Below are 25382 nucleotides of genomic sequence, written 5' to 3' on the forward strand. Positions count from 1 at the left end.
ATTTATGGACGTATAAATTCAGTACCAGAGAAGGCAACGGTCACTCAATTCTGCTTGGCCTCCTGAGAAATGGACAGTTCTTTCCCATAATTATCTAGCCTTGGGCAGGAAGCAGGGATATTTATTCACTGGTCCTAACTTCTCCCAGAGCAGAAAGCACAGAAACTGGGCCTTGCCTGCATGCCAGGAAGTGAGTGGATGCAGCAGCAAGTGCTCACTTGGCTAAATCATATTGGAGATGAAGTACGGGAGTCAGGGCCATAAGCTTGTGTTGTAATTATTATCCCACATTACAGAAAGGAAACTTGAGATGTGACAGCTACTTCTCCTGCTCAAGATCTGGTCAGCAACACAGGTGAGATTCCAGAGCTTAGAGCCCCAACCCCGTTACTGATCTTCCCACAGGAAAGATGAGGGATTCATTCCACAGTCCTGCTCAACTCAGAATTTATCTTTGTGACATTCATTTGTGTTTCCTGCTGGGAATGACTTTTCATTCAGCAACAAAATAGAAAAATACTACTGTAGTACTGCGTCTGCATTTGTGGGAGAAAATAAGCACCTTTTATTTGAGACTGTGTTGGAGGACAGAGGGGGAGGAAAAACAGCTCATGTAATTTGTATAAATACAGAAACTGCTTTTTAATTTTTATTAAAATGTTATTCTTCAAAAAGTTTAGGAATCCACTTGGCAACCACCTGTTAGAACTCAATCTTCTGGTTTAAGCATATATAAGACATAACCCCCCCCCAAAAAAAAAAATAAACCCAAACAAATTCTTCTTCATAATTTATTAGGCTGGACATACATATTACCAGGACAACATCAAAATGAGTACATTTGATAGACAGATGAAGAGAATTTTCTGATAGTTTCCCCCTTGATAAACATAACAATCACGAAAGCTTTGAAAGATAAGCTCAAGGGCCAGGAGTTGCAGGTGTGTGCACAAGGCTCAGGAGGCAACAGTGTCAAGAGAGGCTCCAGGCTCTTGTTTCTGCTGTGAGCAAACAACTCCAGGAGGTGACAGACAGACTAGAAGTTCCTTCTCCCGGGGGTGGGTCCTTGGAATCACACTCAGGAACACAAGGCGCCACCCTCAACTGAAGAGAGAGAAGGAAAGGAAACCTCCTGCACTACACATACCCTGAGCTTCTTCCTAGGGAACAAGCGCCAGCCAGTGTGGCCAAAGAAGGGACTATGTTAGAACCACTGCTTTAGAATGTAGATGTTTACTGGGGAGGACACCCAACCACCTCCCTCCAAGCTTACTCAAGACACCCAATTGGCTTCACCAGGTTCCATTAACAAGAGCACAACACCCTAAGAGAGAGAGTGGAGTTGTCCACATGATTTAAGACAGAAGAGAGGGTTGTCTTCATCCTGGTAGATCAATCCCAGTGTGTACTCAAATTACAGGCAAAAGCTACCAGGGTACTAAGGAGTTGAGGACATGGTTGTCCCCTCTAACCCTACTGTGTGACTGTAACTCCTCCTGAAATGTCACTGGGAAGGAACTGGACTAGGCTGGACAGTGTCTGCCATTTTGCAATGATTATTTCTCCCTGCTCTGTTCACTTCTTTTCTATGAGAACCGGTCATACAACAGACTGAAAATGAGACTTCCCACTCTGTCAGATTGCATCCATTTTTGACAGGCTTGGCAATCTTTGGTGTAGAATCACTTGTCCCAACCTAGTGTCTTTAGTTTAATGTTACCAAAGAACTCAGTGAATGCAACCTGCACTTCTTAACTATCATTTAATTCCAAGAGTTTACCCAAAATAGTTTTTTGTTTTGTTTTTTAACATCACTCAAATACTCCACTCATACTGATTGTCACCTTTCATGGGAGATCATGTGGAAGCAAAAAAGACTATGTGTTATGGGCATTTCTCAGACTATCTTCTTTACCACTAAGCTTCTCTCCAAATTGTTGACCAACAGAGTTTAAAGGGCAGCCATAGTGGAGAGCTCTCATTGCTTTGCAGCCCACACTGATGGTGGCTTGAGGACACAGATGCATCTGCAGGAGGCCTTGCTGATGCCAAAGGAATGTGAGCATATCCAAGGACAAAAGCCTCCCTCACCCTCGGGCACATCTATTGCTATGTCGGTCACACAGGGGCAGAACAATCATCTGTTACTTCTATCCAGGGAAAGGGATGAAGGATATTAGAAAAAATGGTGATTCAGTGATTGGGATTTCTAGGGAAATAATGTATCTTCTCAAAACACAAGGTAAGTTACCCAAGTAGGCATCTGCAGTCCAAAATTCTCTTAGGTGACCTTAGAATTCCTGCCCCCTTTGTACTCTCTGCTAATCCCAGAGAAGAGAGGAATCCCCAGAAAATGCGCATGGAGTACCTCAAGAGCTGTTCCAAATTGACCAGCTTTCGTGACACAGAGAAGAATGTGAGCTTGACTAAGGGCATGGATCACTGAGATGGGTGGATGGATGGGTGGGTGGGTATACAGATAGATAGATAGATAGATAGATAGATAGATAGATAGACAGACAGACAGACAGACAGATGAAAGAAGGAAGGAAGGAAAGAAAAAGAAAGAAGGAAAGAAAGAAAGGAAAAGAAAAGAAAGAAGGAAAGACAGGCAGGTTCTTTCAATAAATAGGACATCAGATTTTACAGTAGACTTCCTTTTCACTCGGAACCATTTGCCTCATATAGGAGGAATCACCCTATGGTGGGTTGCAATGAGAGCACACAACTATCGCCAGAGTGAGAGGAGGGTAGGAATACTGAAGCTCCCTGTTTCTCCCAGCATTTACAAGCCTTGCTAGGAATCCACCTTGGGAAAAATGCTCACTTTGTTGTTTCTGCTCATCTTCCGCTCCACTCTCCCTATCTTGGGCACCTTTGTCTGGATCAGCTCTTCTGGGGTATTGCCCAAAGGGGGAAGCAGTCTCTTTTTGCTGTTTCGGGTCTCTGAGAGCCACTGAGGGGGCAACTCAAAAGGCCCAAAGCCAAATTGCAGGGAATATTTGTCAGGCAATGTTTCATGCTCCACAGGGGCTGCTGGGGCTACCTGGGATGTAACGTCTACTGTGCCTGGGGGAGGTACAGGGGGTATAAACTGTAGCCCCTGTTCTCCCTCCACACAGGAGGCAACCTCCTTGGCCTGGAAGTCAGCTGAGCTAAGATACTTGGATTCACTCTCCTCCTCATCCTCTGAAGGTTTAAAGATCTGCTGCTGCCCAATGTGGAACATCTCCAGGAGCTGGCTACCAGAGCGCACGCTGGGCTCCAGACTGGCCTCAGCCACCCCACTCCCGGCACTAACCACATTGCGGCGACTGTACCGGTGATGCAGTTGCACCAAGGTCCCAATCAAGCACTTGCGGACTGATTTGTTCACAGTTAGGAAGAGCACAGGGTTGGCCAGTAGGGAAACTTTTGGCAGCCAGATGGCAGTGAGCAGCAAGAAGACAGAAGTGTCAGGGACATTAAGCACAGTCTGGTAGACGACCAGGGTGGCATAGGGCACACTACAGAGAATGAAGACGGTCACCATGGAGAGCAAGGTGGCATGAAGTTCGGCCTCCCGCTGAGAGGCATAAGGAATGGAGATGGTGTTCTGAGGGGTCCTCAGTGCAGCGATGATGACCTTCTTCTTCTGGCTGGCACTCAGGGCCCGCCGGATCAGGATCAGGAAGAGGAACACCACAGCCACAGGCACAATGATTGTGGTGATGTTATAGACCAGCACGTACACCAGGTGGCCCAAGGAGTTACTCCAGACCTCTGTGCAGGTGGACATGGCATAGATGTCAGCCACATTGGTCACTGCAAAAACAGGGATGCTGGCCACGACTGCATGGGCCCACATGTACATCACCACTTCCCGAGACTTGGCATCTGATATTTTTCTCTCCAGAGGATAGAGGACTGAGTAGTACCTGTATGATACACAAACAAAATTAATTTCACAGAAAAAAAGTCTCTGAATTAGGTATTTAATGTACCAAACATAAGCAGAGGGGAAAAATAACCAAGTTCTTTTACTCTACATAAGACAGAGGGAGTTGTTTGGGAATTCAGAAAGCCAGATTGTAAGCTTCCACCAGGTTTTTGTTTTGGGCAGGAGTCTCTCTACTGATTCCAGAGTTTGTGGGGTTCTAACCATTCCTGGGTCTCTGCTCCTCTTCAGGACTGGGGTAACAGAGATGCATGACGATGCCTACTATTTACATGGGATCCAAAGACACAAGCCATCTCAGGCCCCCTCAGGGCTTCGTGCTTGCACAGGAAGCGCACTTAGTCGCTGAGCCACGTCACCAGCCCTCATTTTAAATATGGTATGAACACTTCCAGAGCAGGATGCAGGAAGTGTAGGCGACCTTGCAATTAACTTGTTGATTTGGTGCATGAAACACACAGCTGCCAAGTGTGAAAGGATTCTCTTTTCCTCTTCATGGTCACCCTTCTGTTGTCTGCAAATAATTTTCATCTCTTAATAAAATATAACTTACCTGGGGCATGGTGGTGCACACCTTTAATCCCAGCACTTGGGAGGCAGAGGTAGGAGAATCACCATGAGTTCAAGGCTACCCTTAGTCTACATAGTGAATTACCAGTTAGTCTGGGCTATAGCAAGTTCCTACCTCAAGAAAAAAAAAAAAAAAGAAAATATAACTGTCAGTCTGTTCTTTCTACTAAAAGAATTGGTTTATCTTTTTGCATTAATAACAATTAAAAATGAATAGTTCATCAATTGGAAGGAAAATAAGGATTTCTTTTTAAAAATATTTTTATTAATTTGCAAGAAGAGAGAGATGATAAATAAAATAGGTGTTCCAGGGCCTCTAGCCATTGCAAATGAACTCCAGACACATGTGCCACCTTGTGCATCTGGTTTATGTGGGTTCTGTGGAACCAAAACCAGGTCCTTTGGATTTGGAGGCAAGCATCTTAAACACTAAGCCATCTCTACAGCCTAGATTACTTTTTTATATTAAGAAACAGAGGGAGAGAGGGAAGGAGAGGGACAGAAATGGTATGCCAGGACCTCCAACTACTGCAGTCAGACTCCAGATGCATGTGCTACCTTGTACACATGTGCAACCTTGCTTGCTTACATTACCTTATGCATCTGGCTTATGTGGGACCTGGAGAGTTGAATATAGGTCCTTCGGCTTCATAAGCAAGTGCCTTTACTGCTAAGCCATCTCTCCAGTCCCAGCCTAGGATTTCTTATTGTTTGTATATTTGCTTACCTATGACCAAGGGCCCAGACATCATCCACAGGAATTACTGCATTTAGTTGAGGCACCACAGCAAACTTTTCAAATGCTATGTCCCCACTCTAATTGAGTTCCTTGATTGTAAAAACTTTTCAGGATGCATAGCAGCATCATTCATCCAAAAAGTAGAAACAACCAAATGTTCATCAACTGGTAAACAAATAAACCAAAATGTGGTAAATCCTACAGTGAAATGTTATTTGGCCATAAAAGTTAATGGGACACTGATATATGCTCTAAGATGGATGAATCTTAAAAACATGCAAGGGCTGGAGAAATGGCTTAGTGGTTAAGGCGCTTGCCTACAAAGTCTAAGGACCCATGTTCAACTCTCCAGATCCTACATAAGCCAGATGCACAAAGGTAAGAAAAGTGCAAGATCACATATGCCCACTAGGTGGCACAAGTGTCTGGCATTCAGTTACAGTGGCTGAAGCTCTGGCACACCAAGTCTCTGTCTCTCTCTCTCTCTTAACTCTCTCTAAAATAAAAAAAAATAAAATAAAAAGAGTTAAAACATGCAAAATGAAAGAAGCCAGACATGGAGAACACACTACATGATTTTACTTACATGGAATGCTTCTACAAAGGAAAAACATAGAGACAGAAAGTAGATTAGTGGTTGTCTGCGGTTCATAGAAGAGAACAGAGAAGGTATAAATGGACATGCGGCTTCTTAAGAGAATAAGGGAAACTCTACTGTTAGAACAGTGCTGGCACGGCTCTAGGAACATAGTAAAACTCACTCACATCTTTAGAATGAGTCAATTTTATAATGTGCAAGCTACATGTCAAAATTAATTTTAAAGCACAAAAAGAAGAGTCGGTGGGATGTAAAACTAAAGATTTAAGGAAGTCACTAACACCACGGGTGCACCTGAAGTCCCAGCTATGGGAAAGGCTGAGGCAAGAGGATAAGTTAATCCCAGGAATTTGAAGCCAAAATGGACAACATAGTGAGACTCTACCTCAAAAAGAAAGAAAGAAAGAAAGAAAGAAAGAAAGAAAGAAAGAAAGAAAGAAAGAAAGAAAGAAAGAAAGAAAGAAAGAAAGAAAACTCCACCACAGCCAATTTAGAGGAAGGCAAGAAAAGTATTACGAAAGGACACCGGCCGTGCACACATGTAATTCAACATAAGATAAATGCATTAGCAAACCCAGGAGAGTATAAACCGAGGGAGACCTCTGCCTTCCAAATCATGAATGATGACAAGAAGACATCACATTCATTTCCAAATGAGCATCTTTTAAAAGATGACAAGAATCCAAGATGACAGAAAGCTGGAACAAACCACATGGCATGCAGTTCAATGGGAGAGAGAGAAATCATCAATGGAGATACTCAACAATGAACACTACAAGCCTTAAATTTGGCCAGCCAGCCAAATGAGCCAACAGGTGCAACATTGGCACGTCTGTTATGGGGGGAAACCAACTGCTCTCTAATTGGACTGGAGGCCCGCTCCATGAGAGGGAATACATCCCTGATACTGAAAACCTACAACAGGGGTAGTCATGAGCCCTAGGGGTATAACATCTGCTGGTACTGACTAAATGTAAATACTATGCTCACCAAACTGCCTGGTAAGCACTTCTCTTAATGTTCATACCCATATATTAATGCTACTCTCACTTTTGGTTAGAGAACCTTCTCTTTCCAGATGGAAGTGACCTTGGGAGGACTCAGAAGGCACCACAGTGCTGAGAAGGAGTGACAGAGCAGTGCTCGGCACTAAAATATTTCTATCACACCTTCCAAGGCTCAGTGTCCATTGTGAAAGAGGTGGCAGAAAGAATGTAAGAGCCAAAGGAAGGGTAGGAGTCCTTACAATGTGCTCCTCCAGACACAAGATGGCCTGGATATCCATGACCTCACAGTACCTGATACTACCTACAAAAGACCATCGTAATAGGAGGAAAAGATGATGACATCAAAATAAAAGAGAGACTGATTGAGAGGGGGAAGGGATATGATGGAGAGTGGAGTTTCAAAGGGGAAAGTGGGAGGGAGAGGGAATTACCATGGGATATTGTTTACAATTATGGAAGTTCTCAATAAAAAGAAATAAAGAAGAAAAAAAATGATGAGAAAAGAAAATCAACAAGCTGGACAATAGGAAGCCTCTGAAATAAATCCTTTGAAGGAATTCTGGTGTTATCTGGGCCATCTAGTCATTTTCTTAAAAATAACCACTGAATCATTCCCTTGTTCTCCCAGAAATGTTTTCACCCTACATCAAAGAACCCTAATTGCAGAGTGATCAATCAGATGAGCAAGCTACTTCAAACTGCATTGTAAATGCCAATTCCAGAGAGGCTAGAGTAAAACCCAGCATCCTGATGATATAAACTCCCACTCCCAGGTCTTTTCTCAAGGGTCCTATTTTCATGGCTGTACAACCCAGCCTTTGTGGGGCTCTGTTTGGGATGCTAGCTCTGTTTCTGTGGACAAGCAAACTAAGAGACACTATATATGTTATCAATTATTCATTGGTTACATTGGTCATTATGCTTATTTTTCAATGAACACACACACACACACCCCTGCCCACCTGACCTTACCTGTCCAAAGCAATGGCAGGGAAGCTGAGGATAGTCACAGAGCAGAAGACTTTGTGCAGAAACTTGACAACTTTGCAGAAGAGCATGGTGTAGATCCACCAGCAGCAGTGAGGACTGGTGCTGAGGATGATGTCGAAGGGCACGCAGACCAGGCTGGCGCAAATACCTGAGCAGGCCAGGTTTTTAATGAACCTGTTGGTGACAGATTTGAACACGGTTGTGCGGCAAGTTGACCATAACACCATGAAGTTTCCTGGCCAGATATGCAAAAAAAAAAAAATAATAATAAATTAAGGATTTAAATGAGAGGGAAAAAGACAAAAAAAGGGGGGGGGAGGAAATACAGATTAAAATGTTTTACACATGCTGTAAGTTGATCCAAAGGATATAAATTCATATTATGCTTTCAATTTATATGAAATTATTAGATTATACACACATGAAAGAGTCTACATGAAATTTTAGCTGGGAATTTTATTTAATTCTAGCAAACACATAATGAGATTGGCAATACAAGTAGTTTTCTAGGTCTTATTTCCTCTCAAGCCATCTATTATCAAGTTTTCTAATGATGTCCATGTTACAAGACTCTTCAACAGAAACAAAATGCAATCCACACTTATCATTTTACATTCTGTGGTAAATATATTTTTTATAAAATAAAAAGAAGTAAATGTAATAATAGATTTTATTTAACCCAATAAATCCTAAATTATTATCATTTTACTATGCCATCATTACTGGTAAATTATCAAATATTTTCCAGTATTGTTTTTGTGTCTTTTGATTATTTTTGCACAAGTATGTATGGTGTGCATGCATATGTATATGCCTGTTTTAATGTGTGTGCCTCACAGGTGTGTGTGTATATGTGAAAGCCAGAGAACAACCTTGAGTGTTATCCTCAGGAAGGCCACTCACCCCCTTTGAGACAGAGTCTCTCACTGGCATGGAGCTCACCTATTAGACTTCCAAATGAATTTTAGGATTTTTTTTTTCTATTTCCAAGAAGAATGCCGTTGGAATTTTGATGGATACTGCATTAAATGTATAGAAGACAGCTTTTGATAAGATTGACATGTTCACAATATTGATTCTTCCAATCCAAAAACATGGAATATCTTTCTATTTCCTAGTGTCTTCTGCAATTTCTCTCTTGAATGTTATAGTTTTCATTGTAGAGATCCTTCACTTCCTTGGTTAGGCTTATTCCAAGGTACTTTCTTTCCTTCTTTCTTTCTTTCTTTCTTTCTTTCTTTATTTATTTACTTATTTATTGAGGCAATTGTGAATGGCAGAGATTCCTTGATTTCATCCTCTGCATGTTTGTTGTTAGGCTACTGATTTCTGTGTGTTTATTTGTATACTGCTATGTTGCTAAAAGTATTTATCAGCTCGAACAGGTCGAGCCTTTAGGGTCCTTTGTGTATCGAATCATATCATTTGCAAATAATGATAATATGATCTTTTCCTTTCCATTTGTATCCCTTTTATGTGTGTGTCTTGCCTTATTGCTATAGCTAAGACTTCCAGTACTATACTAAGAAAAACTGAGGACAGTGGACACCCTTGTCTTGTTCCTGATTTTAGTGGAAAAGTTTCAAGTTTTTCCCCATTTAGTATTATGTTGGCTGTAGATTTGTCATAAATAGCCTTTATTATGTTGAGATATGTTCCTTCTATTTCCAGTTTCTGTAGAACTTTTATCATGAAGGGATGTTTGGATTTTATTGAATGCCTTTTCTGCATCTATTGAGATGATAATACGATTTTTGTCCTTCAGTCCATTTGCATAGTATATTACATTTATCAATCTGTGTATCTGCTTGATATAAAATTTCATTTCAGCTAGAAGTAATCAAACTAGATATTTTTAAAGATGTATCTAGGCTGGAAAGATGGCTTAGTGGTTAAGGCATTTGCCTGCAAAGCCAAAGGACCTCAGTTCATTCCTCAGGACCCATGTAAGCCAGATGCACAGGCGACTGGAGTTCGTTTGCAGTGGCTGGAGGCCCTGGTGCACCCATTCTCTCTGCCTCTTTCTCTCTCTCTCTGTCTCATAAATAAATAGTTTTTTAAAAGGATGTATCTGAAGCTATGTCCAACAGCCTATTCTTTATTGCTCTGCAGTTGTTTTATTACATTACTATGGTATCATTTTTTTCCTTTAAGCTAATAAGAGTGTGTGTGTGTGTGTGTGTGTGTGCATGCGCACATGCACGTGTACATGCACATGATGTATGTATGTGTGTGTGTGTGTGTGTGTGTGCATATGTGAATGAATGTCTTGTGCAGAGGCCAGAAAACATTAAATGTCCTTATCTGCATGTTTCCTTAAGATGGAGTCTCTCTCAACCCAGAGGTGCCATTTTCAGTCACATTGGCTGACCGGCAAGCCTCAGCAATTCTCTAGTCTCTGCTTTCCACATGACTAGGGTTACAGGCCTATGAGACCAAACCGAGTTGTTTACATGGGTGCTAGGGAGTCAGACTCAGGGTGAATCAGGCTGTCTCATGCCCTCATGTTTGTGGGGCAAGGGCTCTTAATGACTGAGCCATTGCCCTAGCATCTATAATCTAGAACTTTTAAGTGCTTTTAGTTTCTTTCAGTTTCTCTACTGTGTCTAATTCTAAAAGTGTTCATTTTTCCATTTGTTGGGGTCTGCTAGCTTTCCCTTAGGGCTTGAGGAAATGTTCTTTAATGTTCAATTATGAACCCATAGTTTCTGAGATTGTTTTTCTGCAGCAAGCTACATTCCCTGGTTGTGGAAGTGTTCCAAGAGGCTAGCCAATCACACACTCATACTTTGCTGGACTTCTGTGCACAAAAAATAAAATATGATTGAAGGATTCATCTGAGGAAGGTTAGGCTGCAGATAAAACTTTACCCTAGAAAGAGGCATGACACTGTAATGCCAAAGAGCGCAGATCCTGATATCCTGCCTCTGGTTCAAGCTTCAGATCTGCCACTTACCAGCTGTATGAACACAAGTGAATTAACTTTCTTTACCCATAAAGTGAATATAATAAACCCTATGTCCTATGGTGATTGGGAGACTGAAATAAATGAACACAAGTGCTAGATGTCCAGGTCTTAAAGCAGCTTTTTGTGACTAGTATGTGCTGAGCAAGCGTTACATGTTACTATTATTAGTTGCATGCAAATATACCAAGAAAAGGTCTGACACAGAGAAAAAGCTTGGAGGATGCTCCCCTTAGGGGCCTGGGAAGGAACCAAAACCAAAAGACACAAAAGGAGTTACTGAGCTAGAGATTTCAAATGGGACACTTGGGCCTGTGAAGGAAGAATCACATAGGTGTGCCACGTAGAGCTGGCAGAGTCCCAGAAGACTGGCTCATGGCATCAGGACCATGATAAGACGATGGCACTTGGGGAAATTCCAAGCTCTTATGTCAGGAAAGAATTAAGCAGCAACATGTCACTTGCCCTTATCCTCCTCACTGTCATCTGGACGCTGTTCCACTTTCTGAAAGTGTGATTTGGATGGGGCTTCATTGTGACACGTTAAGGGTTGGTTACTTAAAAAGAATCTGGGTATGGTAGTACATTCCTTTAATCCCAGCACTTGGTAGGCTGAGGCAGGAGAATCACTGTGAGTCCTAGGCTACCCTGAGACTAGTTCCAAGTCAACCTGGGCTAGAGCAAGACCCTACCTCAAAAAAACAAAACAGCCAGGCATACTGGCACATGCCTTTAATCCCAGCACTGGGAGGCAAAGGTAGGAGGATTGCCATGAGTTCAAAGGCAGTCTGAGACTACATAGGGAATTCCAGTTCAGCCTGAGCTAGAGCAAGACTCTACCTTGAAAAATGAAAAGACAAAACAAAACAAAATTTAAAATCCTGGTGTAGTGGCATGTGCTTCTGATCCCAGCATTGGAGAGGCAAAGACAGGGGACTCCCCAAGGCCTGCTGGCTAGCTTGTCTAGCTGAATCAGTAAGCTCTGGGTTCAGTAAGAGATCTCAAGAAAATAAGGCAGGATGTAATAGAAAAAGATACATGGCATTGACCTCAGACTTACACACATATATGCATACGCATGCACCTGAAACATATGTGTGCCCGCACACATACCTGCATACACATGCAGAAGGAATTGTAAGAATGAGTTCAATTCATTATGAAGAACAGAGGCACATAGATGACCTGACTGATTTTACCAAAAGCAGTCAATGAACTCCTAAGGCCATTGATAAGTAACTAAAACCAAACTTCAACACACACTTTGTTTAAGATTGTCCCCTGGCTGCCCTGGGACTTACTATCTAAAGTTGCAGCAACATGGTAAAATAAAATGACACTTCCAAAACCTGTCTTGGCCCTTTTGTGCTGTTGAACCCAAAACTAAGGCAGGATAGATAGAGGGGATAAGAATTAGAGGGGACATGAAAAGGGAAAGCCCCCACTTCTCAGTTCTGATTTCTATCCCCCACTGGCTGACACCCAGGACTCTCAACATGACTAATGAGAGAATGCCTACAAAAGAACTGGACTCCCTCTTGGAGAACTGTCACAAGTGAGACAATTAAAAATGGTTGATGAGGGCTAAGGAGATGGCTCAGTGCATAAAGAGCTTGCCTTGCAAGCAAGTACAGATCCCCAGAAATGCATCAAGCCAGACACCCCAGCTGCCAGCTGGGAGGCAAAGGCAGGAGAATCCCCTGGAACCACACAAGCCAGTTAGCCTGGCAAAAGCAATGGTGAAGAATGAGTGAACCCTGCCTCAGAAACAAGGCTGTTGAGCTGGAGAGAGGGCTCAGCAGTTAAATCACTTGCTTGCCCGCGAAGCCTAAGAACTCATGTCTCAATCTACAGGTCCCATGTAAGCCAGACACACAGTGATGCAAGCATGCAATGTCACACATGTGCACAAGGGGGCACACACTTCTGGAGTTCATTTGCAGCAGCTGAATGTCCTAGCATGCCCATTCTTTCTCTCTCTCTCTCTCTCTCTCAAAAAAAAAAAAGAAAGAAAAGAAAAAGCCAGGCGTGGTGGCGCATGCCTTTAATCCCAGCACTCAAGAAGCAGAGGAAGGAGGATAGCCTGAGTTCAAGGCCACCCTGAAGCTATAGTGAATTCTAGGTAAGCCTGAGCTAGAGTGAGACCCTACCTCAAAAAAACAAAACAAGCAAAAAAAAAAAAAAAGTAAGGCTACAAGGCTGTGACCTACAAAGATGGCTCAGTGGTTAAGAGGCTTGCCTACATAGTCTAAATACCCATGTTCGACTCTCCAGATCCCACATAAGCCAGATGCACAAGATGATGCAAACACGTAAGGTTGCACACACATCTAGAGTTTGATTGCAGTGGCTGGAGGCCTGGGCGTGCCAATTTTCTCCCTCTCTCTCACATAAAAAAAAAAAAGTCTGTCCCCTGACCTCCACACACATTCTGTGGCATATACACACTTGCACTCACACACACAACGCCATATGCACATCAAAAAAGTGGTTAATGGGGCTGGAATGATTGTTTAGTGGTTAAAAGTTTGCCTGTGAAGCCTAAGGACCCTGGTTCAAGGCTCAATTCCCCAGGACACACATAAGCCAGATGCACAAGGTGGCGCATACATCTGGAGTTCCTTTGCAGTGACTGGAGGCCCTGCCATACCCATTTTCTCTATGTCTGCCTCTTTCTCTCCTGCAAGCCTGTACAGTGGACTTTTTTAGGACAGAGTCATATGGGGGAAAATATGGGAAAGAGATGGTTTAGTGGTTAAGGCTTGCCTGCAAAGCCAAAGGATCCAGGTTTGATTCCCCAGGATCCACATAAGCCAGATGCATAGGATGGCACATGTATTTGGATGGAGTTCATTTGAAGCAACTGGAGGCACTAGCGTGCCCAATCTCTCTCTCTAATGAATCAATAAAAGTATTTTTTTAAAAATCTGTCAGCACATACTGCTGTGCCTAATATCAAAGCTCCTGATCACAAATATAACTACTGTTGAGACATTCAGGTACTTTCTGCTTCTAACACCTTTACTCTGCCCAAATACAATCTTGTCTTTCTGCTTAAAAAGCTCACTAACTTTGCTTCACTCTAACTGGTCCTGAACTGTTTTTCTTCTGTGGTGGATACGAGAACCCAAGACACCTGAAGAGGCTCCCTGAGGCTCCAAAGAGGACTCCTTAGGCTGCGCTGCCTCAAAAGTTGGGCCCTTTCCTCACTAATGAAGTGCCAATTTGCTATAACTTGTGATTAAACTATTGAGCATCTGCCCTACTCTATTTAAGATGATCTTTATTATCAACAGAAAATTACGTTATTTTAGCTGCAATTAATTTGATTCTAATGCTTTTTTAAAATGACACAGGAAGTTCAAATTAAGTGAGAATTGAATGAGGAAGAGAAAGCTACATGGTAAGTATATTAAAATTCATGGTGAATTTTAAGTAATTACTGTGAATGAAAAGCATCTTATGAAATATATCTTTCCAATTTAACCTTGGATAAGTTTCTCCTTCAACTATTCATCTCCAATAAATAATTCAGGCAAAATGTTAACAGGACTCATTTCTGTAACTCGTAAGAATACATAAAGAGGCTCCAGTAACAGTCTCTTCTGGTCAGCTCCTGTGAGGTCTTACAAAGTGTTAGGTGAGGGGTGACAAATACACCTCAGTTTTAGCAACAATGGAGTCCAAAGGACAAACTACAGAGTGCCACCAAGACAAAGAGTTCTCCGCAGCCAAGCCTGCGTTGTCCCTGGGACCCACAGGGATGTCATAAAGCTCCTGACATTAGTCCCTCATGTCTCTCAATACAGAAACACATAAAAGGAGGAAGAAAGACAAGAGTCTGAAGTTTGTAACTCTGCCGCTTCTTTCAGCAAATTGAATTTGTCTCACCTAAGTCAACTAGAAAGTTTTCATGGATTCCCAAGATACCTTAACTCTCGGATCCCTCATGCCATCTATAACCCTCCCAGCCCCACCCCAGAAGAATGTGGTTCCTTGCAAGCCTTTATAGCAAGACTCTCAGAATGGCCTGCCCATGTATCTGTGAAAGCACTAACCTTTAATAACCCCTCATTGGTTATGTGCTGTGGTTTGAACAGTCTGCCCACACCAGACACCATGTGAAGTGTTGGTTCCCAGTGTAATCATACTGGGAGGTATTGTGGCCTCTCAGAAGTCACAGATTCATTAAGAGAGATTAGTGCTTTCCCCCTGGGAGTAAGTTCTCACTCTCTCAAGACTAGATTGTGTTGGTATGAAGTGACCTGGCACCTTGTCTCTCTTCCAACATCCCTGCTTCTCTCACTTGTCACTGAGTTGAAGCCTCGAGGCCCTCACCAGAGGCTGAGCACATGGCATTGCCATGCTCCTGAACTTCCATCAGCCACAACTGTGGGCTAATAAACACAACGAATATATAGAGAAATGATTCTAGGAAAGAGGAAGTTTTCCATCATCAGGTATGCAAACAAGCCATGTGTGAATGAGTGGTGATGACATAGCTTATCCTAGATATCTGTGACACAGGCCATCTCACTAGGACACCCTGGTGATACAAATGTGATCTTGCAGAAGGCTGGGGATGGTGACACACTAATGTAATCCCAGCTCTCAGGAGGTGGAGGTAGGAGGATTGTGAGTTTCAAGCCACCCTGGACTATTATTAGACCCTGTCCCCCCCCAAAAAAAAAAAAATCTGGGCTGGGCTAAAGAGATGGCTTAGAGATTAAGGCACTTACCTAAGCCAAAGTACCTAGGTTCAATTCCCCAGGACCCACGTAAGCCAGACACACATGACACATGCATTTGGAGTTTGATTGCAGTGGCTGGATGCCCTGGCGTGCCCATCCTCTCTGTCTGTCTCAAATAAATAATTAACTTTTTAAAAATTCTAGGCGGAGAGATAGCTTAGCAGTTAAGGCACTTGCCTGAGAAGCCTAATGACCCAGTTTCAATTCTCCAGTATGTAAGCCAGATGCACAGGTGGTGCATGCATCTGGAGTTCTTTTTCAGTGACTGGAGGCCCTGGTACATCCATTCTGTCTCTTTCTCTCTTTCTTTCTGCCTCTCTCTCTCTCAAATAAATAAAATTTTCAGTCTCATAGAAAATTCTGTCAACCTTCATTACCATCAAGCATATTTTTATGATTAAGACTCAGCTTATAAAAACCTAAAAAAAAAAACAATTCAATAAGAATCTGAAGTTAATATGACTCTCAGAATTTGTTTCTGTATACTCATTTTTTTGCAGGTACATGAACTTATGACAACTGTGTCCAGACAGCAAACTGAGCGTTTACTTTCTCCCACTGCCAATACTCAATATCAGAGCAGGTGGGGAGAGAGGCCCTCCACGATATCACATGCTATACTATAATTAGCGTAGAGCATACATGGAATGCTCACACTCCATGCTCCTCTTCCCTCTGTTACAGCAACTATAATTATGCAGTCTGAAAGGGGAAATTGTGTTGGAACTATTTCCAAGGACCCCAAGGGTAAGATAATTAGAGGACAAGAAAGGAAAGGGAGCAGATCCTGCTTCAGTCCACTGGGACCAGCACAGCTGATGTGAGTTAGAGGAGAAAGATTTCAAAACAAGAAGCCCGTGTGCCTCATGATCTGGCACAACCTGACAGGGACATTAACTAAAAGTTCAAAATCCCATTCATTATTCATAGTTGAGGTTGGAAGGAGGCAGGAGGTACAGGAACGACTGGAGGGCAAAGAACTAGGAAAGATGTAACTGTAACCAGTTTAGAGCTTTTACCCCCACTGCTGGGGAGGTAACGTTTTCCTAGAGCAGACCCCACCCCACACCCACGGCTGGTCAGCCACCACTTTCTGCTATCCTCACAGGAAGGAGATCAGCAGACAGCAGGCTTCTAGAAATGAAGAGATGAGAGAGCCAGAGCAGCAGATGGGGAAAGGACTGGAAGTGACCAGACCCAGGAAAGGGCCAGATGGCCAAGGCAGGGAAGGCTCTGGAAGGAAGTGATGGATCTGAAAGTCAAACCAAGGTCAAGACTAAAACACAAAGAGGCATTGAAAGGATGAGTCTGTTGATAAAATATGAGCATGGAATAGTTGCTCTGAATACTAGTAGCCAAGAATATTCCAGAAAGAAGGACAGGGGGCAAAGTAAGCAAGAGAACAGATTGGGATGCTGCTAACATAACTAAGACACATGGGGCAGTGCTCAGAATTTGGATGACTCCTCCTGAGGCAAGAACTAAGATGACAAGATGTATCTGAAAGTCTGGCGAAGGTGACATGGTTTTAAAAGTGCTCCTATGTGATGAAGAGCATGAGGGTGGGCTGAAACATTACCTTTTATTTATTTTTTTTTAATTTTTTATTTATTTCTTTGAGAGCAACAGACACAGAGAGAAAGACAGATAGAGGGAGAGAGAGAGAATGGGCGTGCCAGGGCTTCCAGCCTCTGCAAACGAACTCCAGACACGTGCACCCCCTTGTGCATCTGGCTAACTTGGGACCTGGGGAACCGAGCCTCGAACCGGGGTCCTTAGGCTTCACAGGCAAGCGCTTAACTGCTAAGCCATCTCTCCAGCCCAAACATTACCTTTTAAAGAACAATTCTAATACTTTTCTTTCTGTTTTCCCTTTCCCCATTCTTAATAACAGAAGGTGCTACATGTGGGATAAAAGGGAAAGAGAAGAGGGCAAAACCTCAAGAACAATAGGGAGAATTTATCTCACCATATAAAACCCTATTTTGTATGTGGGTTTCCCGGTTCTACTAGAGGAACTAGAACTTTCTGTGTCTGAATCTTCATTACTCATTCTGCCGAAAGCTGGATGAAAGGTTTCCTCGCTTTGTATCATTTTCTAAGAATCCAGGATTCAGAAGAGTGGTAACCACTGTGGTACAGCTAAACAGAAGAGAATTCGCTTAACATTTTAGTATTTCATGAATAATTGGTTTCCAAACCCTGTATTTTTCCTCTGATGTTAGTTCATTTGAATAACAGAGTTATTTACCATAGAATTTTCTGCTAGTTCAAAATAAAGCCAGCACGAAATATTGTTGGCCTGTTCAGCACATCAACAAGAAGGTATGGCCTCTTATTTTCTCATTTAAAACAAAAAAACAGGGGGAATTTTTTTTCCTACCCTGTGAGGTATTGATTTGCTATTTGTGGGTTTGTAAAATACAGGGTTTCACAGTGCAATCAATGTCACTGATCCAATGTGGAAGAAGCAAATCAGATAAGGTATAATATCTGTTCACTTTCATTAAGCCAATGTCTACAATTCTGCCCCTGACATGGTCAGTATAAAGGTTTAAGTGTGCAGCTAAATGACTAAAGAGAGATCATTGGCTGGTTATTGTTAGCCAGTAAATAAGGAAATGAAAGTAATAACCCCTGAATATCTGCAAAGATCAGTGGCATGCTACACATTTTTAAAGTGTTGATTTTTCAGTTTAAAAAAAAACACTGAAATTCTTTCATAGGAACAGGTAAGTAATTCACAATATAGCAGACAGATTTTGTACACTGACGTGGACAGAAGGAATCTGGGTGAGTCATCTATGTCCCCCTTGTTTCCAGAAAAGACCAGGTAAGACTTCTCTAGAAAAGAGATCATTGCTACTTGTGAAGACTTCTAGGAAAGCCATCTCCTAAGTCCACTGCTTGCTGTCTTCCTATATGGCTTTTTCACCTTATTTCTCTGTGGCAGGCTGTCACTGAGTCTCTCACTGAACCTGCAGCTGCCATATTTCAGTTTAGCGTGGCTGACCACAGAGCTGTAGTAAATCCTCCTGCCTACCCTGCCTGGGATCCCAGCACTGGGGTTTGTAGGCATGCACGGCCATGCCTGGCTTTTTTTTTTTTTGTTGTTGTTGTTCATTTTTTATTTATTTATTTGAGAGCGACAGACATAGAGAGAAAGACAGATAGAGGGAGAGATAGAATGGGCGCGCCAGGGCTTCCAGCCACTGCAAACGAACTCCAGACGCGTGCGCCCCCTTGTGCATCTGGCTAACGTGGGACCTGGGGAACCGAGCCTCGAACCAGGGTCCTTAGGCTTCACAGGCAAGCACTTAATCGCTAAGCCATCTCTCCAGCCCCATGCCTGGCTTTTTATGTGGGTGCAGGAGATCAAACTTTACTCCCGACATGTGCATAGCAAGTGTTCTTACTCACTGAGCCATCTCCCCAGCTCCTTTTATTTTCTTTCTTTCAGTGTAAGTAAATTCCCACCAAAGAGCCAACTGTGTAAAAAGGTTGTGATGTGTCCACTGCTGAGAAAGGTAGCTTCCAGCTCCCTGGTGACCAGGTGCTCACACCTGCCAGCAACAGCTTGAGGCACTGAGCCATCTCCCCAAGCCCCACGTTAAGTTTTCTCATGTCACATATTTCCTTATGAAATGAGCTAATCCACTACAAAGGCAAAAAAAAAAAAAATGTTCTCAGTTGACACCTGAGTACTGGGTACATTTAGTGGCATTTATTAGCAACACTTCTTGAAAATGCTTCTCTTAGCAGCTCTAGGTAATGAGTGGTGGTGATGGGAGAATGAGGAAGAAGAAATGGAGAAATCCAAAGGTGAGACCAAACACAACACAGGCAACCAAGAGATAAATATTAGTACTTGTCTCTTACAGCCTATTTCTGGGATTTGGGTCAGTAAGTATACACTGGCCAAATGGCCACGAGTATCACTTTGGTTCTAAGAGCGAAGTTTAAGATCTTTTTTTTTTTTTTAAGTTCTTTTTAAAAATTTTTTTTTTGTTCATTTTTATTTATTGAGAGTGACAGAGAGAGAGAAAGAGAGAGAGAGAGAGAGAGGGAGGAAGGAAATGGGCACGCCAGGGCTTCCAGCCTCTGCAAACGAACTCCAGATGCGTGCGCCCCCTTGTGCATCTGGCTAACGTGGGACCTGGGGAACCGAGTCTCAAACCGGGGTCCTTAGGCTTCACAGGCAAGCGCTTAACCGCTAAGCCATCTCTCCAGCTCTGAAGTTTAAGATCTTTTGACTTCCCTTCATGCTTGTCTTCATGATATACTTAAATTTGTTCAAGAACTTATGGGGGTGAAAGGTCAGTGATGAGCCTCACTTTATGACAGGGTCCGGCATGGAAGCTGGGCACAAAGCCATTGTTATCTCTTTGACACTTTTAACTTCTAAGTCTTCCATATAAACATGAGGCCCAAAGACTCCTGTGTATTACCCCTCCCCAAAATGGAGAACTTTCTCTTCTTTGGTTTGTATGGTCAACTGTATTCTCTACTATTTAAAAGTTAAAGTAATTCAATTTACGATTCGTTCTATGTTGGAAAAATAGATCGGGTTTTTGTTTTGTTTTCGTGTATGTATTAACGTGTCTGGGTGTACGCATGAGCAAGCATGCATGCACATGTGTGTGGAGGTCAGAGGACAGCCTTGGGTATGATGCCTCAGGTGCCATCTACCTTTTCTGAGACAGAATCTCTCATTTGTGAGGCAAGCACTTTACCAACTGAGCCATGTTCCCCAGCCCAACAGGTCTGTTTTAAAACACATTCCTGGACTGGAAAGATTGCTTACTGATTAAGGCATTTGCCTGAAAATCCAAAGGACCCAGGTTCAATTCCCTAGGACCCATGTTAGCCAGATGCACAAGGGGCATCTGGAGTTCGCTTGCAGTGGCTGGAGGCCCTGGCGTGCCCATTCTCTCTCTCCTTCTGTCAAATAAATAAATAATATTTTTAAAAATATTTAAAACACATTCCTGTTAAGTGACTTGCTCATTATCATTTTAAAGAGAAAACTGGAAAAAGACCTTCATGATAAATTTCATAAGAATAAAGTCATTTATTTTATGTCTTAATTTCTGAAGAGGAAAAAAATCATAGTGCTAGTTTTTGGTTAAATTTTAAAGTCTTAAAAAGTATTTTAAGCTAAATATGCCAACTGTGTTTCTACATTGTAACCAAAATTATCTTTCATGTCACTTAATTTTTTTTTAATGAGTTTGTTTAGGTTAGAGAGATGGCTTAGCAGTTAAGGCGCTTGCCTACAAAGCCAAAAGATCCAGATTCTGTTCCCCGGGGACCACGTAAGCCAGATGCACAAGATGGCACATGCATCTGGAGTTCATTTGCACTAGCTAGAGGACCTGGCACACCCATTCTCTCTCTTTCTGTATTTGCCCCCCCCCAATAAATAAGTAAAATATTTTTAATTATTTATTTGCACACACACCCACACACACATGTGTGTGTGGGTGTGTGTGGGTGTGTGGGTGTGTGTGTGTTTCAGGCATGCCAGAATCTACTACCACTGCAAATGCATGCCTGTCTGGCTTTACATGGGTGGCTAGGGAATTGAACTCAGGCCAGCAGGGTTTGTAAACAAGCATCTTTAACCACTGAGAAATCTCTCCGGCCTCCATAACACTTAATTTGAAAACACATATACTGTATTTTTAATATACCATAAAAATTGTTTGGAAAGGGGTGGGGCAGACATTTCAATGACACCTTCTTATAGCATTGGTGAAAACTTACATGTTATATTCTGCTGAAAGTAAGCTTCCTCTATTTGGTTTGGTTCTCGTAAAACTATTATTTTATTAGCCACAATCAAAACACCCACAGGCTGAAGAGATGGCTAAGACACTTGTCTGTGAAACCTAACAACCAGTGTTCAATTCCCCAGTACCCATGTAAAGCTAGCTGCACAGGGCAGTGCAGGCATCTAGAGTTTGTTTGCAATGGCTGGAGGCCCTGGTATGCCCGTTCTCATCCCCTCCCCACCCCCCCTTGCTCAAATAAATAAATAAAAATAATTCAAAAACAAATGAACAAAACACCCAGATACTACCCTTTCCCTCAAGGGAAACAATCTCAAATGCTTCATATAACTACAGATAACTAGTTGGATTGCTCTCACCATACTCTATATAACTTTTAAATGCCTAGAACTGATCTTAGATACAGTACACTGTATCTTTGATATCTTCATATTTTTATAATTTGAAAGATAAAATTTGTACTATAACAAAAAAGATGGCCAATGATCCCCACTTCTTAGTATTCATGTCCCAGCCTGAGTCTCTTCTACAATGACAGAGCCAACTTGTGTAAACAGGCCATGGCAGTGCAACTTCCAAGGCTAGATCACAGAAGATACTGCCATGTGGCCTTTCTCCTCTTTTGAATCACTTGCTCTGGGGAAAACAGGGCCTCTAGCCATTGCAATGCACCATTTTGTGTATCTGGCTATATGTGGATAATGGGGAATTAAATCTGGGTTCAGTCGTTAAAGAAACTTACTTACAAAGCTTGCAAGCCTGGATTCAATTCCTCAGCACCCACATAAAGCCAGATACAAAAGAGGGGTTCACATGTCTGGAATCTGTTTTGCAGATTTTGCATATATATATATGTATATATATATATGTGTGTGTGTGTGTGTGTGTATGTGTATGTGTATGTGTATGTGTATGTGTATATGTATATGTATATGTATATGTATATGTATATGTATATGTATATGTATATGTATATGTATATGTATATGAAGAGAGAGAGAGAGAGATATCGAGGTGGATCCAGAAGGAATATTCACTGGGCCCAATGCTCTGGGTTTTATATTCAAGGTCTGATTGGCAGTGATGTGGGAGAGAGCACTGTGGGATTAAAAGTCCCATGCTGACAACTCTCAAGTCTCAGGTTCTTATCTACATTAGCAAATAATTGAGAACGCAGACTCAAAGGATGGTAAATTATGAATTATGAGATTTATTTTAGAGACAGGATTACGAGGAAAAGGAAAACAGAAAAAAATACTCCACACCAAAAGAAATTCTCAGGCAGACTGGGAAGGGGGATGGGAACCCAGAAAATTCCCTTCACATAGGGAAGGAGAAAAAAGGTTAAGTGAGTAAGGGACAAAGAAGGAGGGTAAGGGGCTTACACAGTAGCTGAGGTCGAATTATATGAGTCAGGCATCCACTTAGAATGAGCCTCATCATCAGACGCATTGGTTGGTCAGGAAGGGCCAGCCCACAGGCACCAAGCCCAGGAAAAGTTGAGCAAGAAGCAGGAAGCTGACACTGAACTTGGAGCTTACAACTATGTGACTTGAGTTCTAGTCCTACCATAGCAAGCAAGGTGGCACCCATGTGCTGGTGGACCAGTCCCTAGCTAACTAACCTGCCAGGACAAAACTACCTTGTTCCTCATCTGCATCCATAGGACATACTTTTTTCAACTAGATTATTTAATATTTCTCAACAGTAATTTAGCTACTGTGGGGTTGGACACAGTTCTCAGTCTACCACAAGCTCAAGTTCAAAGGTCCAGGTGGGCCATGGTGTTACTTCCCAGACCACACTCCCTGTCTCCCTGGGGGGAAGTCCCCCAAGACACTATCAGCTCACGTTGTTTTATAGTGCCTACTTCATAACTCCCTGGGTGAGAGGTAGCTAGGGTACAGGACAGGGTAAAGGAAAGATTGTAGGAAAGCTACAACCCACAATGAACAAGTCCCCAAGATAGTTGGGAATCAATTTGGGCAAGCCAGAGCAGTGTAGCAGAGGAGCCAAACTAGGGTGCCAGCTAGAGGGAGTGATGGAAAATGATTTCCAGAAAAACCCATTCACTACTCAATAAGGTCACTGAGAGGGGATATATTTCTGGGGAAAAAAAAAAGCCACAACTTTTCCAAATGGAAGAGACAGGCCCCCAGGGCTATTTATAAGCTAGAGAAATCCTTAGAAAAGGAGGCACGCCCAGGACCCCACATGATGTTTTGGCAGGAGTTAAGAGATAGGTCAGGAAGGTGTTCAGCTCTGGAGGCCCTTATGTCTGCACACACACTCGTTCTAAAGAAACATGCTAACTGAATTCCTCCTCCACCCAGGGCAGAGAACCCTGAAAGACAGCAGGCTGGCAGGGTGACCACTGCAGAGAGCTGGGCAAAGCCAGACACCCCTAGCAACCCTGCACATGCATTATCCATTCTCCCCACCTCATTCCTGTAACCATGGCATCTGCACGAAATCCATCCTTTGATGGTCTTTATTTAAGAGAAAGAGAGAGCTAAAGAGGTAGATATAGAGAGAGAGAATGGGTGCATCAAGGCCTCCAGCCCCTGCAAACAAACTCCAGACACATGCCACTGTGTACATCTGGCATCCATGGGGACTGGGGAATTGAACCTGGATCCTTAAGCTTTGTAGGCAAGTGCCATAACCTCTAACCCAATCTCTCCAGCCCCTTTGATGGTTTTAAATCCATATAGCATACAACAACCATCAGGATGAAAATCTATCATCCTCATTGAAACTCTGATTCAGCTCTTGCCTAGAGAAACCAAAGTCAGAGACCTGAAAGCAACGCTGAAGTTTGCCATCAGGCTCGGCATCCAAAAAAACAACCTTGGGGCTGAAGGGGTGGCTTAGCGATTAAAGCATTTGCCTGCAAAGCCAAAGGACCCAGGTTCAATTCCCCAGGACCCACGTTAGCCAGATGCACAAGGGGGCACATGCATCTGGAGTTCATTTGCAGTGGCTAGAGGCCCTGGTGCACCCATTTTCTCTCTCTCTCCCTCTCTCTCTCTCTCTTTCTCTCTGTCAAATAAATAAATAAAAACATAAATTTTTTTTTAAATTTAAAAAAGCTTTGACTTCTGCTCCAGTACATTCTAAGGGAATAGTTAAACTACAAATTAAAATAAAAAGGACAAAATACTTGCCACCATTGTTTGACAAAACCAGAAAACATTGGTAGCATCTAGTGCTACAGGATATGGAGACAGATACATCCTTATATGCATTGTGTAGAGAGGAAGACTGTACAGACACTGGGAGAGAATCCTACCGCACCTACAAGATGCATGGGCCTTGAAAGAGCATTCTACAGACTAAACAATCTATATGCAAAGCTATATGCTTAATTGTGTTTTTTGACAGTCACTCCCACCCTGAATGTCCACCATTACAATAAGTAGCAGTATTTCCGTATGAGAAAATAAAGAAACATGTTGCAAAATGCATCCCAGGCTATCAACACTGCCCTGACTAATGTAAAATTGGGATATGGAATAATAAATAAATGTGTGATTTCACTTGTCACTAACAAAAAGAAAGGAAAGTATGTTTGTATACGCATACAGTGCTCTTTTCTTCCAGCCAGTGCCCCTAGGATGCTCAGGGGTCCTTCCTTGTCACTGGAAAGTGGCATCAACCACTAAGCCTGCAGCAGGAAGGCAGCCAGCAAAGGCCATGGTGGGGCGGGAAACCGCCCGGCTGAGAGGACAGCCTTCCCAAGCAGGATCAAAGGTGCTAGACACAGTAGCATTTCACCAAGGAAACAAGGTAAGTAATCAGACAAGTGTGAATTTCCTCTGCTCAAATAATCTTTTTAAAGTCTTGCCCTTATAAAACACCAGAAAAATCAATCAAGAGTTAAGGAGATACTGGCCTGCACCCCTCACCCCCACCACAAACAAAGCGAAGAAAACAATCTATTCCTGCTCCCTCCAGGATTTGGACCTGAGGACAAAGATTCTCTGGCCTGGATGAGGATATAAGCCTATGTGTGGCCCTGTTTGTCCAGGTT

At 42.6% G+C, this 25382-nt stretch overlaps 1 protein-coding gene across 1 annotated transcript in view; it reads right to left on the reverse strand.

Annotated features, from left to right (window-relative positions):
- Positions 1-775: 775 nt before the first annotated feature.
- Gpr176 (G protein-coupled receptor 176) overlaps positions 776-25382 on the reverse strand; it is a 131390-nt gene continuing 106783 nt past the window's right edge. The window contains exons 2-3 of the mRNA XM_004660770.2: positions 7824-8076; positions 776-3917 (exon numbers count right to left, since the gene is read on the reverse strand). Of these exons, the coding sequence (XP_004660827.1) occupies positions 2798-3917; positions 7824-8076 (1373 nt within the window). The 3' untranslated portion in view covers positions 776-2797. The remainder of the gene's footprint in view (positions 3918-7823; positions 8077-25382) is intronic.

The sequence above is a fragment of the Jaculus jaculus genome, chromosome 8 (genome assembly GCF_020740685.1).
Source record: "Jaculus jaculus isolate mJacJac1 chromosome 8, mJacJac1.mat.Y.cur, whole genome shotgun sequence".
NCBI classification, from domain to species: Eukaryota; Metazoa; Chordata; class Mammalia; order Rodentia; family Dipodidae; genus Jaculus; species Jaculus jaculus.